Source organism: Pelobates fuscus, chromosome 8 (genome assembly GCF_036172605.1).
Source record: "Pelobates fuscus isolate aPelFus1 chromosome 8, aPelFus1.pri, whole genome shotgun sequence".
Lineage (NCBI taxonomy): Eukaryota > Metazoa > Chordata > Amphibia > Anura > Pelobatidae > Pelobates > Pelobates fuscus.
Window position 1 is genome coordinate 140,261,602 of NC_086324.1, and position 18,911 is coordinate 140,280,512.

The 18,911-nt window shown below is 42.3% G+C and overlaps 1 protein-coding gene across 1 annotated transcript in view; it reads right to left on the reverse strand.

Moving 5' to 3' along the window:
• Positions 1 to 634: 634 nt before the first annotated feature.
• The window catches only part of POLR3E (RNA polymerase III subunit E), a 62,529-nt gene continuing 44,252 nt past the window's right edge, over positions 635 to 18,911 (reverse strand). Inside the window, exons 17-21 of the mRNA XM_063430364.1 lie at positions 18,226 to 18,290; positions 13,668 to 14,161; positions 5,626 to 5,703; positions 3,197 to 3,322; positions 635 to 1,656 (exon numbers count right to left, since the gene is read on the reverse strand). Coding sequence (XP_063286434.1) covers positions 1,600 to 1,656; positions 3,197 to 3,322; positions 5,626 to 5,703; positions 13,668 to 14,161; positions 18,226 to 18,290 — 820 coding nt within the window. The 3' untranslated portion in view covers positions 635 to 1,599. The remainder of the gene's footprint in view (positions 1,657 to 3,196; positions 3,323 to 5,625; positions 5,704 to 13,667; positions 14,162 to 18,225; positions 18,291 to 18,911) is intronic.

Genomic DNA, 18,911 nt, shown 5'->3' on the forward strand with positions numbered 1-18,911 from the left:
CAGAAGGTCTGGGTGGGGATAGAAGGGGAGGGCTTTCAAAGACAGCAGAAATGAGATTTGCAGCTTTTCCCAACTGTTTTTAGTTATACCCCCAATGGAAAATGCATTCATGTTTTCATTGTGCGTATAGCTACCAAACAGTGATTTTTTAGTTTGTATTTTGGCAGAGGAGTGTGCTTTTAATGTAATGGCTTTTGTGCACAGGCACGATAACATTACTTAGACCAGGGGTGCACAAAAGGTAGATCCCCAGCTCCCATTATGCTTTGTCATTCTAAAGGCATGCAAAGCATCATGAGAGTTGTAGTTCTACAACATCTAGGCACCCCTGCCTTAGACAATGTAATGACAATGTTTGGCTGAAAACATGCTTTAAGTGGCTGTCAGATAAAGTCACTAAATATGTTTCCACCATAAGACCTTTGATTTTTGAACGTCTTGACATTTGCCATCATTATGTGTAGCATGACACCACCAAATGTGGCATGCTTCTTTATAGAGGAGCCTTGGTTTTATGCTTCTCTATGAGAACCACTGGTTGTACAAAGTGTGGCAAATGTGAGAAGCATTGTATTGGACCTCAGACCATCAAGCATTATGGTCTCATTGTGGGCGAATCACACTATGGACTACATTTTTGATTAAAGGCAAGTTTGTTTTATTTATTAAATTTTTTTTTTAACAATGGACAGGCTGAAATCGAAACAAAAAAAAGGAACTAATCTGATTTAAATATATTTTTTTTTATTGCTCGAATGTTCCGCTTTATTCAACGTAATAAATATTTTCCAAGAGACTTGTTTAAATCCTTGCAGAAGGATGCAATGTACTCAACTGCCTAGAAAATAATCTTCCTGATACTTGGAAGACAATTAAAGGTGAATATTTTATTTATTGGGAAGCAAATAACTGCAAAAGAATAAAAAAAAAAAAGAGACATTTTACAATGTGGGCTTCTTTAATAAGATGCATAAATACATTTTTAAATATTGACTGCATGACAAAATGGTTGGACTAGAGTAGACGTTCAATTACAGAGGGGGAAAAGAATTTCATGCTATTGGGTCGTAAGGCTTTAACCCATTAACAAACTGACCAGGCTTGCAAAAGAATGCATCAATGAACAGCAGTAACAGCCTAGGTCTTTAAATAAATGTATCTTTTATTTTGGGGTGCATGTTTAGTAAAATATGGCTTGGGGAATTTCTATTTCAACAGAGATTGTTTTGAATTGGCCAAAAGCCACGAATAATAATAATAAAAAAAATTAATCATCATCATCATGATGGCACAGTTTCAAAAAACTAAATTTCCATGAGTTCTCATATTACCCACTGGGCATGTGACTTTCTGCTTAGATTTAATCAGGTTTTGACAAAAATATGATGTTTAAAATCCAAAATACATGAAATAATCCAGAAGAACATATTGCCTTCTGGGAACACTCTGTCTTCAGTCCGAATACACATATGTGCCCCTGTGCCCTTGATAACATTTTCGTGTGAGGCTATAACCGGTCCGTCACAATCCAGGGCAGGGGCCGCCCACTCTGTGCCTGCGTCACTTTGTTATTGGTTTTCTGCCGTTTTGCTGTCATTGTCACGACTGCACGGTGCCTTTAAGATACCACATTCCTCCGTAACACACACAGCAGTCCTGTGAAGAGAGTTAAGAATTAAAATCCTAATAAAATCGCGTGACTAAGCTAAACCTTTATTCGAGTTACATTTCTGCTCGGATTCGCAGACACCCAATTTATGCTGTAAGCCCTATGGGGCCACAGGTCTGTACACGTGTGGCTTTCGATACAGCTGCAGTTATTGAGGCACAGCCTGAGAACTTGTTTTCTAACAGAATATCATATCACACTCCTAAATGGGAACAGAAAACACACAATTTGTAATAAAGCTCACTGACTATTTAGGGTAATTACTCTGAAACGAATGCATTAACTCTAAACTGTACAGCCATCCGTTGGATATAAAGGCACCACAACCACTTTATCTAACGAAAGTGGTTTAGGTCAAAAGATCCCATCCCTTTTCACTTGCAATGTAAAGTTTTGCTGTATCTGACAAAACGCAATGTTTATATTTGCATACACCGCACCTCTAGTAGCTACCAGACAGACAGCACTAAAGGCACTGGGGCTCGATGAAGACCTTCATTTTGGAAGGATGTTACTTTCGTCATTACTTCCAGCTGTGAGAAGCACAGGATTGGGCAAAGTCATGACTTCACTGGAGGAGGAGTTGAGACTAGCTTTGTGATATTTTTTTCATTTAAAAGGATTATATAGTGCTAAAGTTACCCCCACCCCCCCTCTCCCTCGGCGCTAAAGGGGTTCTCAGAAACTGCAATAATTACCACTGTAGGGTGAGGGGCATGGGACATTGCACCCAGAACACATCAAATGAGGTGACATGATCTGGGTGCCTACAGTGTCCCTTTAAAAACCAAAACAAATATCCAACAACAAGGTGAGCCCCAGTAATCTAAACTTAGAATGTTATTTTCAAACATTATTAAAAAAAAATAAAAAAAATAGATTTTTAAGGTTACATGTTTTAGTTGATGCAGTTTCTTGTCACTGACCACAGTTTGAAATTTCCAGGCATTCAGGATACATCTAGAATTTAGACAGCTATTCAAAACAAATATTTAAATTTCAAATGAGCCATCCTGCCCTCCGCTCTCGGGTCTGAATTATTTAATTAGTAGTTTATGCTACTTGGCACAGCCAGAGCGGTCCAAGCAAATAACCCTAACAATGTTGTACATTCACACCACCGATTGAAGAAATGCATGTGCTCTACCTTCATTTCTTTTCGATTGCATGATCGTATATGGAGCCTTATGATGAGATGTCACTCGACAGATGTGCAGTGTTTTTTTTGTCTTTTTTTAAAATACCGGTAAACTTCCTCTGTTGCACTCTTCACCCCAGTAAACATGTCTTTAGGAAGTTACACTTTAAGAATTACGTTTGACACATCCCACTGACTGTGCACTATACACACACGGCTCCTAAAAGGTTAAAAGGGCCAGCTTTAAGAGGCCGTGAGTTGGTATCCCTGGTACAGGAGTTGCTAGAGGGGCAATAGTGTGGTAAGCACACATCACTGAGCTGATAAGCCAATTAAACGGTTTGTCCAAGCTGTGCTTACAAATGGGTTTAACTCCAAACACGTCGTACCTTCAACACCTTGTCCAGCTGCTGTTTACTGAGGCCATCTCCAAACTCCTGGCTCAGCTGTGTCTGGATGTGGTTTCTGCGCATTCGGTGACCTTTAGAGAAGAGCTCAAGTAGGGCCTGCCTCAGCTATACAGAAAAACAACATCCGTGATTAGTGCCATAAACAGGTGCTAATGGGAAAATAACCTGGGATTGTGTTTTTAACCCCTTAAGGACGCTGGACGGTTCAGGACCGTCATCGGCATTTTTCACTTGCCGACCGACGACGGTCCTGAACCGTCCTAAATTTAAAATGTACTTACCCGATCGCCGTCGTTCCCCCGGCGGCGATCGGCGGTGCTCCCGGTGTGGGGAGACTGCCTGCAGCCCAGACAGTCTCCCCATGGCGGTTTAGGACCCCTGTGGCCATGTGATCGCCCAACAGGGCGACCACATGGTCACAATAGGTGTCCTAGTCTCTGCCTGCAGGGGGACTGTCTGTGCTGACAGGCAGTCTCCCTGCAACTGTAAAATCAAAAAAAAAAATTAAAGTTATAGTTAATAAAAAAAAAAATATTATAATATATGTGTATATATATGATATATAGACATATATTATACCTATATAATATATGTCTATATATCATATATAATGTCATGCTAAGTGTATTTTTATATTAATATGTACATATATTAATATAAAAATACACTTATAATTAATTTACACACGTATATATATAATATATATAATAACTATATATATTGTATATATATATTATTATAAAATACGAATAATAAATAATTTAAATTAAATTAAAAAAATTAAAAATAATAAAAAATTAAAAAAAAATTATATATCTATACGAAATTTTATTCTAACTGTATTTTGATATTAATATATATATATTTATATCAAAATACACTTAGAATGAAATTGTATATATATCTATGTATATATAAATAAATAAAAAGAATGCAAACTATTCATATGTCCATATACAAAATTACATAAATAATTATATAAATATACACGTAGACTTCAAATATATAAATATGCATATATATTTAAATTCTACGTGCGTATTTATGTAATATTTTTACATAATTAAGTTATTTTATTGATTGCAATTTAAGGGACCTGCCTGCCAACCCAGGCCGAGAGTACAGAGAATTTAATTTGCTATCACTGTATTTTACCCTGTAACGTTCTACGACACCCTAAAACCTGTACATGGGGGGTACTGTTTTACTCGGGAGACTTCGCTGAACACAAATATTAGTGATTCAAAACAGTAAAACATATCACAGCGATGATATTGTCAGTGAAAGTGACTTTTTTTGCATTTTTCACACACAAACAGCACTTTTACTGATGATATAATTGTTGTGATACATTTTCCAGTTTTGAAACACTAATATTTGTGTTCAGCAAAGTCTCCTGAGTAGAACAGGACCCCCCATATACAGGTTTTATAGCGTTTTTGAAAGTTACAGGGTCAAATATATGGGTCAAATATTTTTACATTGAAAATGGCCAGGTTGGTTACGTTGCCTTTGAGAGCGTATGGTAGCCCAGGAATGAGAATTACCCCCATGATGGCATACCATTTGCAAAAGAAGACACCCCATTTGCAATACCTTGGGTTATGTCCAGTCTTTTTTAGTAACCACTTAGTCACAAACACTGGCCAAAATTAGCGTTCAATTTAGTTTTTTACTTTTTTCACACATAAACAAATATGAACGCTAACTTTGGCCATTGTTTGCGACTAAGTGGCTACTAAAAAAGTCTGGACATACCCCATATTGAATACCCTGGGTTGTCTACTTTAAAAAAAATATGTACATGTGGGGTGTTATTCAGCGATTTATGACAGATAATAGTGTTACAATGTCACTATTGATACATTTTAAAAATGTATGTTTTGAAACCGCAATATCTTACTTGTACCTATAGCCCTATAACATGCAAAAAAATAGCAAAAAGCATGTAAACACTGGGTATTTTTAAACTCAGGACAAAATTTTGAATCTATTTAGCAGTTTTTTTCATTCGCTTTTGTAGATGAATAAAAGATTTTTCACATAAAAGTAAAAAAACATGTATTTTTTTCAATTTTTCATCATATTTTTTCATTTTTTAAAAATTAAATTACATGAGATTATATAAATAATGGTATGTAAAGAAAGCCCCTTTTGTCCTGAAAAAAAACAATATATAATTTGTATGGGAACAGTAAATGAGAGAGTGGAAAATTACAGCTAAACACAAACACCACAAAAGTGTCAAAAAGATGCCTGGTCGCAAATGTACAACATCGCAAAAAAAGTCTGGTCCTTAAGGGGTTAACAGGCCCCCGTTTAACGTTTACCCCAGTGCAGCGATATCTGGTATAAAATGGCAAAGTTACATCTTCTGAAAAAAAATATCCACCGTAAAGGGTATTTACCTTGTCAAAGGCATCACCGCAGGACCACAGCGCAAACACTTTCTGTTCATCAGGAGTTGCCGTACTCTGTGGGGGGAACTAGAACACACACACGAAGAAAAGAAAAAAAGACACATAAATAAAGAAAAAATAAAATCCAAGTAAGCCAGTAGAAAATATCCCTCGATTCCCTGCCACGTGCTAATTTCGTGAAGAGCCCAGATATGTTTCAGGGTCAGTCTGATGTTTTTACAGCATGTGAGGGGGTAGCTGTCTAGCTGTGACTGAACTGCAACACCCAAGACCCTTAGTCAGCATTTATCATCCACAGGCAGGCTACAAATCAGAACTGTGCTACCCCACAAGAAGAAAGAACATACCCACTGACGGCCCAATAGCAAAAATAACTACATCACCTGTGATTCTTGGGCTGTCTGTGCCCAGCCATTTGTTTACCAATGGTCATGGGAGTTGTAGTTTATTCACAACTGGATGTCCAGATTTGTATACCCCAGGGAACACAAATCAGGAATTCAGAATCTTGGACTAACTAGGACAGGAGGTGGACTGAAAGAACTATACCTATATAAAACATTGAGATTTTACCATTGCAAGAATATTTTCACTCTCCCTCACATGTGAATAACAGATGCAGGAAATTGACAACTGGCGTACACAAAAACAGGTTTTCTGACAAAGTGCTTTTCGCGGTTCACATGTTTTGAGATTACAAGAAATCTAAATGGGGAAAAAAAGCTATTTGGCTCATATGTCAGAAATTAACAGAAAACACACATTTTTAAAATGTTTTGTTTTTAACTAAAATTTGGATTATTCGGTAGTATAAATTACTGTTAATTCAAAGTGAATTTCAAATTTGAGGCTACAAGTTTCCAAGTCAGCAAAGGCTATTTTGGACCATAATGTGAAATTTACTTTGATTTCCCAACAATTCACAATACTGAAAACCCCTTTCTGTGTCAACCATAAAGGGCCACCTCTACAATGCATGATCTGCATTAGTAGTTACTACGGTACGTATACACACACATATTATATACATACATGGTCGACTTCCCCTGAGAAAAACTCACTGGAAAGAAACCACCAATCTACTCTCTAGGCTTAATATAAAAAACCCTATTCCACCTTCTTTTTGACCATTGGACACATCAACCAGAGCAGAACATATAAACAAATGGCAAAACTGCTCTTTCGACCAGAATAGCAATAAGCAGACTGTTAAAAACAACAGCACCCCTATTAGCAATATTATCAGAAGCTGTTTAAGTGGACAAACTGACACACATCCCCAACATCAGGGTTCCTTGGCTCGTGAGCATTTTGTGCCTATCACAAGCCATCACTTTCAATATCCAAAGCTGTGATTCTTTTGTATGTTTTAATTTTTCATTCTTTTTCTACATACATAAATTAATGGAGATAGTTCAGTATTTTCTGAATTAGACCCGATCCCAAATGGTTTATTCACTAAACAGTGATGTTAAGGTTTTGCAAATATAGTGTCTTGAAAATTTTCCCCTACACAGCTTCCTTTTAGCTCTATATTTGCAATTGTTTGCATTGTTCATCATTTGACTACAACCAGTTGGTGAACAAACCGGTTTTTGCATGAAAACCACAAATAACTGCAGTTTAAAAGGACATTTGTAAGGAATCATGTGTTTAAAAAAAAACTGCATAAAACCGTGAGGAGGAGGGGGTCTGGATAATTCGTGTAGTTATGTAATTTCTCATGTTTAATTTCACTCTGTTTAACAAAAGATTGCTTTAATGGCCCATTTTGATTACTGTAAAGTTTTGGAGATGCGTTAAATCCTACATCAAAGATTTTTGTAAAAGAAAAAAGAATTTAAAGAGGAAGCATCTTTCTTTAGATCAGTAGTATTTGAAAAATTAGTGATGAACATAAAGGGATACACTCCATGCTCTCTCTGTTACCCAGCGGGCCGGTCTCAATTCTGCAAAGCCAGAAGGGTTAGTAATTCAGGAATGCAAACCCTTTTTATATATGTTGGATGGATAATGAGGATGTGAAATCTCCTCATTATCAATTTGGCAGACGGAGAGTACTTTGGATACTGAGAAATTCCCATTTTTTATATTGGAAAAGATCAAAACTTTTGATGAACAATTCTTTAACGTCACTCGCAAATACCTCGCGCCATTGATCTCAAAAACAACTGTAATGGTGCTTGGAATGCCCCTTTAAATGTTAGGGATGGACAGAGGGTTGTACTTTTACAGAAAATGCATTTTTGCTTTTAAAGGCTGGTGGAGATTGCACTGTGTTTGAGACGCGCAAGACTAGTTTCACAGAATACAGCAACGTTGGCAGGCTTGATCAACTAACTGGCTCCCATCTGCTGTCGCAGTCTCCTATGTTAGAGGGGTTAACACTAGCCAGACACACAATGACTTGAAAATTACAAGCAAAGTAGGGAGAGACAAAATCCAGGGCTCACCACAGTGCAGGAATGTGCGCCTTTGTGTACGTTCTATTATTCTTCTGGCGGAACAATAAATCCTTTTATAAAAGACATATAATCCAGGTCACTCAAGCCTCAGACTTGGGTCCTTGGGCTTTTAATTAGGTTGGCACATGGAATCCCTGGAACACTGACTAGCAAGACTCATTGTTTCATACCTTTAAGTTGTGTTAACAATATGCTCTGAAGGATCTAGAAAATAAAACAATCCTAAGTACGGGAGATGGCTAGACATGAAATCAGAGCTCATTGAAACCACTGCAACATACGGAGCACGGTCCTAAAACAGAGATTTAAACCGTGGAGAGGGACTAGGTTTCATCCTTCAAAACGTTCTATTTAAAGGTACCATCCAGACACCTAAAGCACTTCGGCTTCCTGAGTTGCTTCAGAGCTAAGATAACGTCCTTCCTTTCACACTTTATAATAAAGTTTTACAAAGCTCTAAGTAACACCTTTCCGGGTGTCAGAAAGGCTGGAAGGTGCTCGTCCTGACTGCATAGTGACCCAGCCCTTCTCAAAGAGAAACATTGAATTCAGTGCCTCTCTGCTGTGCAATGACAGCCAGGCATGTGCCCAGTCTTCCAGTGCTTCTCAATGAGCACACGATTGGTCAGGAATTTATAAGTACTGGTAGGGCCGCAGTGAAGACACTCACACACTGATGGATTGGAGGTAAGTTTTTTTTTTTTTTTTTTACAGGAAATAGAGCCAAGACAATTCACTAACACTCCAGTGTAAATAATAAAATGTTATTTAGAATGCTGGAGAGTCACTTTAATCAATGATCACAGGAAACATTGCCATAATTTCCATAAGTCTGGGCACTCAGGCTTGTGGTGTATGGTAAACTTTAAAAGGAGCACCAAATATTAAAAAGACAATGTTTCAGCACCAATATGTTCCTTGGGCAAAGCATAGCCTTTTCTTAAAGTCTGCAATACACCACAATTATTGTGGAAACAACTGTAAGTGTCCCCTTTTTCTCAAAACCAGAACGTTTTGAGAAAAAGGGGACACTTAACCCCTAAAGCACTTCAGCAAGCTTATTTATTTTGTTAATTTAACCAAGGACACACATTATGCATATGGCATTGATATGTAGACTTATTTATCAACTGTAAAATGCTAAAAAAAAAAAATAATAATAATAATTGTGACGAAGTGCCCTTCGCCACTTTGTCCTGGAGAGGCCTGCTTGCCTGCCTCCTCCCCTGCGACTATGGTCCTGGACTATATTGCACTGTAAACCCTGTATTCAGGCATATGGACTTGTATTAGACTGTCTTTTTCCCTTTATCTATGCTGTAGGTTTGGACTACTAATATAACCTAACAGCCAGGAGATTTAGGCGAATATATTGCATAAGAATCACATTACTGGAGAATACAGCCGTTCGCATGATTTCATGCGAATTCTTTGTGCTCTGAATAGGTGGCCGCCATTTCGGGACTTTTCCACGTGTTCGCGGCCATCTTGCGTGCGAACAGCGGTGTTTGCCTGTGAACGCATGGAACTGAAATCGGAAGCACAAACAGGCGAATACCGCTAAGACCTCTTCTGACCCTCAATACGTAGCCTTGTCTCGTTATTGGAGGGAACTGCTATATCACACTGGGGATTGCTATGCTCTGCATATTCCCCTGAGCTCTTAATCACTTAGCTCTTTTAAGAGCTTGTTCCAGATACGCTCTCCTGGAGGAGAGGTCTTCCCCACACGGTCCTGGAGGACAGAAGCCGATCCAGGGTGGAAGGAAGACGGCGCGGCTCCAGTTAAGCTACGGCGGTTGTGGAGTCTGCGGTGGTTGTGGTGTCGTCTGCAGTGCTTGGAGTCCTCTGAGAGCGCTAGGAGCATCCATCAACGGAGGGTACTCGGTCGGGGTACACGGAGCTCCGTTACATTGGTGGCAGCGGTGGGATGGCGTCCTAGTGCGAGGAGAAGCAGCTCAGAGACACGGGTAACGTTTGGAGTTACAATTGAGGGCAACGCTAGCCATTGGGCAGCGCCCCTGGCTACAACAGGATGGCTTCCCTAGGGCGAGGAACAGCATCCTGGGAACACCCAGCAAAACTGGACTATTGGTATAGTCACGTACAGTTTGACGCTATGCTGAAGCGGCGGTTGGCTATCTACGGGCCCCTTCTAACCGAGGAAATGATACCAAGAATGAGGAGAGAACTGGCGGAGTATCTGCAGATGGAAGCAGAATATCGGGCAGTGAGGGCAAAGTATTCCGTCCCTGCGCCCCAACAACAGCGTGAGTTACAGGGGGCCGAAGGGGCCGTCCTTCCCCCCCAGCAGCCGTGTGTCCTACAGAGAGCAGGGACAGTTGGTCCCTCTCTACAGCAACAGGACCATGGTAAGGGAGTGGAGACAGGCGGTCTCCCTCTCCAGCGGCAGTGTGTACCCCAGGGGGCCGAAGGTGCCGTTCTTCCCCCCCAGCAGCAGTATGTCCTACAGAGAGCAGAGACAGTTGGTCCCTCTCTACAGCAACAGGACCATGGTAAGGGAGCGGAGACAGGCGGTCTCCCTCCCCAGCGGCAGTGTGTACCCCAGGGGGCCGAAGGTGCCGTCCTTCCCCCCCAGCAGCAGTGTGTCCTACAGAGAGCAGAGACAGTTGGTCCCTCTCTACAGCAACAGGACCATGGTAAGGGAGTGGAGACAGGCGGTCTCCCTCTCCAGCGGCAGCCTGTGTTTCCAGGAAAGGAGCACAGCACCCCCTCTCCCCAGCGGCAGCTTTCCCCAACAAGGGGAGACACCAATCCTCCAGACGGCGCAGATGGGACCGTGGTCTCTGTGCCTGACCTACAGGGATGCTGGACAGCCTTTCCAGATCCCCAACTACCCTCACCGGGACACCCAGAGGAGGGGGTAAGTACAAATTCCCCTCCCCAGCTAACTCCTAGCGTGGCACCAGGGTTAACGGAGGCGATGCTAACCCCTCCTGACGTCCAGGTTCCCTTAACTACTGAGCCGGATTATGGTCTCAGTACCCCAGCGGAAGAGCTGGCAGCTGGACAGAGCGCAGTCGGCCTCTGCCCTACCTTTGTCCCTGGTCCAGAGCCTGATGTCCTGCAGGCTACCCCAGCAGAAGAGCTGGCAGCTGGGCAGAGTGCAGTCGGCCTCTGCCCTACCTTTGCCCCTGGTCCAGAGCCTGATGTCCTGCAGGCTACCCCAGCAGAAGAGCTGGCATCTGGGCAGAGTGCAGTTGGCCTCTGCCCTTCAAGTACCCTCGGCATGTGGCCTCATTACCACAGCCAAATACCCAGGTGCAGTGACTGTGTGTTGTGGGTGGGCTGTTCCTGTACTTTGATGTTGTGGGGGGGCCACTCGGACATCTGTTTATTGTGGGTTGGTGGATCGACTAACGGAGGCACTGACCGACAGAAGGTCAGGTGCCTGGTTAGTCTTCCCCCCAAAGGGGAGATGTGTGACGAAGTGCCCTTCGCCACTTTGTCCTGGAGAGGCCTGCTTGCCTGCCTCCTCCCCTGCGACTATGGTCCTGGACTATATTGCACTGTAAACCCTGTATTCAGGCATATGGACTTGTATTAGACTGTCTTTTTCCCTTTATCTATGCTGTAGGTTTGGACTACTAATATAACCTAACAGCCAGGAGATTTAGGCGAATATATTGCATAAGAATCACATTACTGGAGAATACAGCCGTTCGCATGATTTCATGCGAATTCTTTGTGCTCTGAATAGGTGGCCGCCATTTCGGGACTTTTCCACGTGTTCGCGGCCATCTTGCGTGCGAACAGCGGTGTTTGCCTGTGAACGCATGGAACTGAAATCGGAAGCACAAACAGGCGAATACCGCTAAGACCTCTTCTGACCCTCAATACGTAGCCTTGTCTCGTTATTGGAGGGAACTGCTATATCACACTGGGGATTGCTATGCTCTGCATATTCCCCTGAGCTCTTAATCACTTAGCTCTTTTAAGAGCTTGTTCCAGATACGCTCTCCTGGAGGAGAGGTCTTCCCCACACGGTCCTGGAGGACAGAAGCCGATCCAGGGTGGAAGGAAGACGGCGCGGCTCCAGTTAAGCTACGGCGGTTGTGGAGTCTGCGGTGGTTGTGGTGTCGTCTGCAGTGCTTGGAGTCCTCTGAGAGCGCTAGGAGCATCCATCAACGGAGGGTACTCGGTCGGGGTACACGGAGCTCCGTTACATTTAATAATAATTACAAATATAAAATTACGCTGCTACAAGGGACCCTCCAGACTCCTAATAACCTTTAGCTGGTTGAAGTGCTTCATGTGTGAAGAGTGTGTCCTTTTTTCGATTTACAAAAAGTGCAGGTTTCAAGAGAAATGGGCACTTTTATAAATCAATCCTGTTACACCCCCTTCGGTCAGACAACTGATTTGGTTCCTGGTTTGGTTAGCTCAGTGGAGCTAAACCCAAGAGGCAGCAATTGCCCAGAGCACCTGCCCTGCAAAGACTTCTCATTGAGAAGTCCGTGACTGGACAGCCACAAGTCCCCTTAGAAGGGGAGGGCTTGCTAAGGCTACAGACGAGATCTGGAGATTTTGCAGGCTGGTTTTAGATACACACAATAAAAAAATGCACCCACATTTGTAAAAAAAAATAAATTTAAAACGCACCCACCAAATGTGGTTCAGCAATGGACTCTTAGGCTAAAAGAAATTTGCTTTTGACATAACATACACATACAGATCTGTTGGGAATGCTTTAGAGCAGATAAATAGTCTTCAAGCAGATTACCAAAAAGACAAAGCTGCATCTTTGAGACCAGGCTTAACCAGACAACACAACCCAATATACTTCAGAACCACCTAGAGCAGTCGTTCCCAACCCAGTCCTCAAGTACCCCCTAATAGTCCAAGATTTAAAGGACCACTCTAGGCACCCAGACCACTTCAGCTTAATGAAGTGGTCTGGGTGCCAGGTCCAGCAAGGGTTAACCCATTTTTTTATAAACATAGCAGTTTCAGAAAAACTGCTATGTTTATTAATGGGTTAAGCCTTCCCCCAAATCCTCTAGTGGCTGTCTCATTGACAGCCGCTAGAGGCGCTTGCGTGATTCTCACTGAAAATCAGAGTGAGAGCACGCAAGCGTCCATAGGAAAGCATTCAGCCGACGGGGCGGAACGGAGGAGGATCGGAGGCAGAGAGCTCCCCGCCCAGCACTGGAAAAAGGTAAGTTTTACCCCTTTTCCCCTTTCCAGAGCCGGGCGGGAGGGGGACCCTGAGGGTGGGGGCACCCTCAGGGCACTATAGTGCCAGGAAAACTAGTATGTTTTCCTGGCACTAGAGTGGTCCTTTAAGGATTACCCAGTTGTGACTAAGGTGTTTTTAGGGAAAAAAAAAAAAACCACTTTAGACACAACAGAGTAATTGAGGACTGGGTTGGGAACCCCTGCCCTTGAGCATTGTGAATGTTTTAGCCCTGCAACAACTGGGTAATCCACCCTTCAATGAGCTAAAATGGGCCAAATAAAAACACCCAAACCACTCCAAAAATACAGGGAAGAGAAATGTGAGAGTATTTTTCTAATGGTAAAAAGTATTTCGAGTATACTCACAGGCACCAGAATCTGTTTACAGCCAGCACTTAGAACCGTTTCCTGCAACATTTTGTCGGGGATTCCACTGAACAGGAGATGTCCAGGAGGAAGACCAGCCAAGTGGAGATTAAATAAACGTTTCAGTTCTCTCATAGTCAAAACATACTGCTTGCTAAAGATCGCAGTCACAAACTCTTTCAGTTCTTGTGATACAAGTTCTCGTTCTCCCTTTGTGATGAGGCCATTGACAGAGTCCCTGGAAGATTCATCCATGTGAATTCCATTGACAAGTCCGTTATTGATGCTCTCACAGGTAGACGTGTCCATGGCTTCATCGTCACTTAGAGGTTCTTCTTTAATGTGGACGTCAGCCAAAACGGTTAAGCTGGAGGAGCCCAATTTACTTTGCTCTTTTTTTCTTTTCAAGTTCATCTCCAGCTGAGCGTGGTCCTCCTTAGCCTTCTTCCTGGCAATGTTTACCAGTTGGTCTCCCGGGATAACCTTCGGCTGGGCTGTGAATCACAAAAAAAAAAAAACACAAGTCAGAGCCATTGGGAGATGGTCAAATGCCAGGACAACATCTGCATATAGAACTTGCTGCAATAAGCAGGATAGGGCATGAACTTTTCAGCCAATCCTGTTCGTCCATTGATTTCTACTTCATACAGTAACACACATACCTACCTGCATGCAGACCTGCCGGTCACTTCTCATTCATGAAAAATATGCACTTGCTTAAATGAACGGAAAGCATTTATTTTGACATTTGGCATATCAGTCCAGAATCAAGCACTGGAACCATTACAGTAATTTTAAAATCTTGAGTAGGACAGGAATGCATTAAAGTGGCCATAGTTATAGGTTTTCAAGGATTGCAACCCTCCAAACAACTCTCAACCCTACAAAAAGAAGCACTATGCGGACTATCATACAATTTATTTAAATGTAGACATATTCAAATGAGAATACTGGCCTGGATTTAGCAGGTTGAATGTCAGTAAGCCTAATACCAGCTCTGACTAATGAACTGGTGAAAGTAGAAAGACTGCGATAATCTTTGTGCAGCTCTTGACCTTAGCTGGGTCCTTTAGAACTCCTTTATCCACATAACCCAACGATGAAGTGATGCCCATTTTGCCACAAACCGGTAGGGAAAAAAAACAAAAAAAACAGCAGCTGCAACTGTATGTAAAATCCTCTTTGCTGAAGTCTCAATGTATGACCTTGTGCCCTTCGTATCATACTGCTAACAAACCAGTCACCAGATAAAGGTTTGTATAAAATAAGTAGCACCAAACTTTAACAATAACAATTTTTTCTCAGGGAAATAATTGTTATTGGTAAAGGGGAAGTGGCTTATCCTTGTTAAAGGGTTACCACAGGCATTATAGCCACTACAGTCCCCTCAAGTAGTTAAGATGTCAGGAGTACTGTGGTCCCATTCCCCAATATTGGAAGAAACCCTCTTTGCAATACACAAAAGTGGATATATGTGCAACAAGGCATCATGGGAAGGAAGTCATTTGCATCAAATGCCTTTCTGTGCATTTCAAGGCAGAAACAAAATGGCAACACTAGATTTTTTATTCTATCGGATGCATATTTTAACTTAAAGAACAATGCAGCTACTGGGTTTAACCCGTTAAGGACACATGACATGTGTGACATGTCATGATTCCCTTTTATTCCAGAAGTTTGGTCCTTAAGGGGTTAAAGAGAACCTATAAACCCCAAAATAATATTCGTTATTTCGGGAGAACAGGTTCCATTCTGCCCATATATTTAAGTCTAATAAGATTATGTTTGATTCAAGTTTTATTCTATCTGGAGGAGGAAGTGCCTCTACTGGCTGTCAGGAAGACAGCAACAAGAAATTAGTACTAGAATTGAGTTTAATACTTTTTTTTTTTATTATTTTTTATTAAAGAACCTCTGCACTCTGACCACTTCATTGGATGAAGTCGTTTGGGTGACTATAGTGCTCCTTTAACAAATAGGGAAATATCCAAATGAAAAACTAACCATGCCTTTAAAATTATTATTTTTTCTTCTAATTTCTTTCCATTATAAAATGATGAAAAGATATTTACTTTTAGCATAGACCATACAGATACATTATTTATAAAGCAAGGCATGCACATTTGGGATATGTTGACAAATAATGCAGCAGGTAATGTATATATGTACTTTGCAGCTTACAATTTTACATTTAAAGGGAAACGCAGCTCGTTTCCTGATGAAACCATGGAAGCATTGAGTTATGGGCGGCTCCTGCCCTCGGAGCAGGTAGGATAGGAAATAGAATTACCAAATTAGTATAAACAATACGGCTCGCCCATTATTTTAGTAGGCCCAGCCAGGACTCATCCTATTGACCCTTTAGATCAAGTAAACAGCATCTATGCAAACATAACTCCCTGGGTGTTCTCCTATCAGTGACCTGTGCTGTCATCTAAACTTTCTAGTATAAACATATTAGAATGTTAAACTGATAAAAAAAAAAAAAAAAAAAGTGAACAGTTTAATTCTTTATTTTTGAGTGCAGGGTTAAATACAGTTGTACACATTGACTTGTTCACTACTACATATCGTGTTATACATTTGGCACAGGTAGTCAAGAGGTACTGCACTTTTTTTTTTTAACAAGATAGGAACGTAGATAATACAGGATATGGCATAATTGTGATGTACAAAGTTTAAACAGTTGAGTGTCATTCTAGGCTAGTTTGTCTAGTTTCTTGATGTTTTAGCTGTAACTGGCTCCGACATTGACATTTAAATGGTTAGTACTATGTCTTAACACTGTATGAGAAGTTAAGTAGCTAGATGATACATATGCTGAAACCGAGAAGGAGTTAAACTAAGATGAATACTGCAAATTTTAAGATCAGTTAAACAGTAGGAACAGGCTGGATCACATAATGTAGTATAACATCGGCTTAAGGTGTGTTATTAGGCTGCAGACAGACTAGCTCTATTAGGTAAGCTAATTAAGCAACACGCTGTAATTCAAATATTAACATTTCTATCATTCGCCTGTCACAGGGAGGTCAAGGCATGAAAAATTAAGAGTAAAGATTTGGCGGGACATAGTCCTCAATGGCTGCGCAGATGTGATAGCATGTCAGCGGTCCAGGCCGCCGTGCGGCAGCGCGAGTTAGTGGGCATCAGCCTACACCTGTGGTCGGCTCTGGCAGGGCACATACCGGAAAGTCCCATGGGGCCTTGGCTCCACAGATCATGGTTGTCGCTCTCCGGTGAGCAGCTGTGCCGTGAAAGGGAAGATGTGCGCCCGGTTGGTCGCCGTCTCTTGGAGCTTGTGTGCAGCTTGTGTGGGAGGCCGGCTTATCAGCCTTGTACTCTTGGGTGCTGGGGTCTGGATGTTCTCCCATGCGGTATGGCGCCGCTTTGTAGGTTGCAGATGTCCCTGGGCGAGGAGCGGTTCTGGCATGAAGGGTGCTCCCCTTCTGGTGTACGCGGGAGCTGGCGCCCGGGAGATGCATTGATTTTTCTTGCCGTTTGGGTGCCTGGCGTAGCCACCGTCGGGTAGCCTCTCTGGGTGCCGCTGGCGGGTGTCTGTTTAAATGGAGGCGGATCGTAGGACGTATCCACGCCGCTGCTAGTTTCATTACCATCTTGAAGGTCTGGTCTTTAGTGTGGAGTGCCGACCAGAGGCTCGCGCCAAGCCGGTCGAAGAACTCCAGAGTGTGTACTGGCGGTTTGATGCGGGCTCTCCCCTTCGCGGGCCGCGTCTGAGCCGCCATCTTGGGTGGGCCAATGCATTGCCGCCTCTCTGCTGAGTTTGTCGCTTGGTTGGGGGTGACCGTCCCCAGCGAGGACCGGGATAACCCCCGCCGGTCCATGGGGGGGAGTAGCAGGGCTGTGTGTGTCTCGTATGGGAGCGGATCCCATGCCGGGTGATCGGCCGCCTCCCCCATGCTGCAGGCTCCGCTCCGTTGTAGGCCGCATGGCCGGTCCAGGCTTGGATCGGTGCCGGACTGGTATCGCCTTGATCCCTGCGTGGTGCTGCATCTTGCTCCAAGCACCTTAATTTGCTAGCCCCTGTGGTTTGGGCAGGATTAGTGGATTAGTTTCTGCTGGTGCTGGAGGATTCAGGATGCACGTCCGGCCATCTTGGCTGTCAGGCCCCGCCCCCTAAACTGTTCACTTTTAAACACTATTTCTAGTGGAACAAAGGCCTGCAGCAGTTCATCTGCCTACATTTGTGTCTCAGATAAATACAACAGGTGTTTAGATTACTGGCTAGCATACGTATGAGGATTTGTGGTGCTTCAATTTGGGGTTCCATAGAACGAATCGATCATATTCAGAAGGTTATTGGTAAGCATCCAGGTAAGTCTTCTACAACCAGCATTGGAGCTTGATAAAAGAATGCCGAGGCGGGCCTGACGACAGATTCTACATCACTACACAAGACCTGGACAGAAGGGGATTGTAAGTCCACGTGGCACAAGGTACGTGGAACTGATTTGCTGGCACCTGCGATTTTTAACACAAAAATGGTCTCCATTAGAGAGAGAATGAGTCAATGAAGGATTTTATTTTTATTTTTTACCTGAAGATACTTCAGACTTCTTAGGCGTAATATCTTCTTTTGATAAACTGAATACTTTCTCCAACCTGGAAAATAAAAAAGTGAAGTTTACATTTAGGACTTTATATTCCAACACCAATATAGTCCAAGCCCTGCGGATGGATTCTATTTAAAACCCTAAAGCTCAGCCAATCTTACAAAGCCTTGTTTGTAGCTTCAGCTTTAAAGAAATATCAACGGGTTAAAATATAAATCAAAGGCACACTATAGGAACCAAAACAACTTTAGCTTAACTATGCAGTTTTGGTGTAAAGATCATGCCTCTGCAGTCTCACTGCTCAGTTAGCCTCCATTTAGGAGGTAAATAAGTCTCCTTGCATGTGATGCACAAACACTTCCTAAGCACTTCCTGTTAAAGAGAGATCTAATATTTAAACTTCCTTTATTGCACATTCTGTGTAATCTAGAATTTCTTATCTCCTGCTCTCTTAGTAGCCTGCAGGACCCAGCAGAAACCCCATATTGATTTAAGATCAATCTATAGATCAGGAGATAAGTACTTCTAAAGCAAGTTAACATCCAATGGAAAAATAAACCATTTTTTTTTCATGTAGACTGTATAAGTCACAGCCAGGGGAGGTGTGGCTAGGGCTTTATAAACAGAAACAAAAGTGTCTCCTTATTGGCAGAGAATTGAGCAGTGAGAC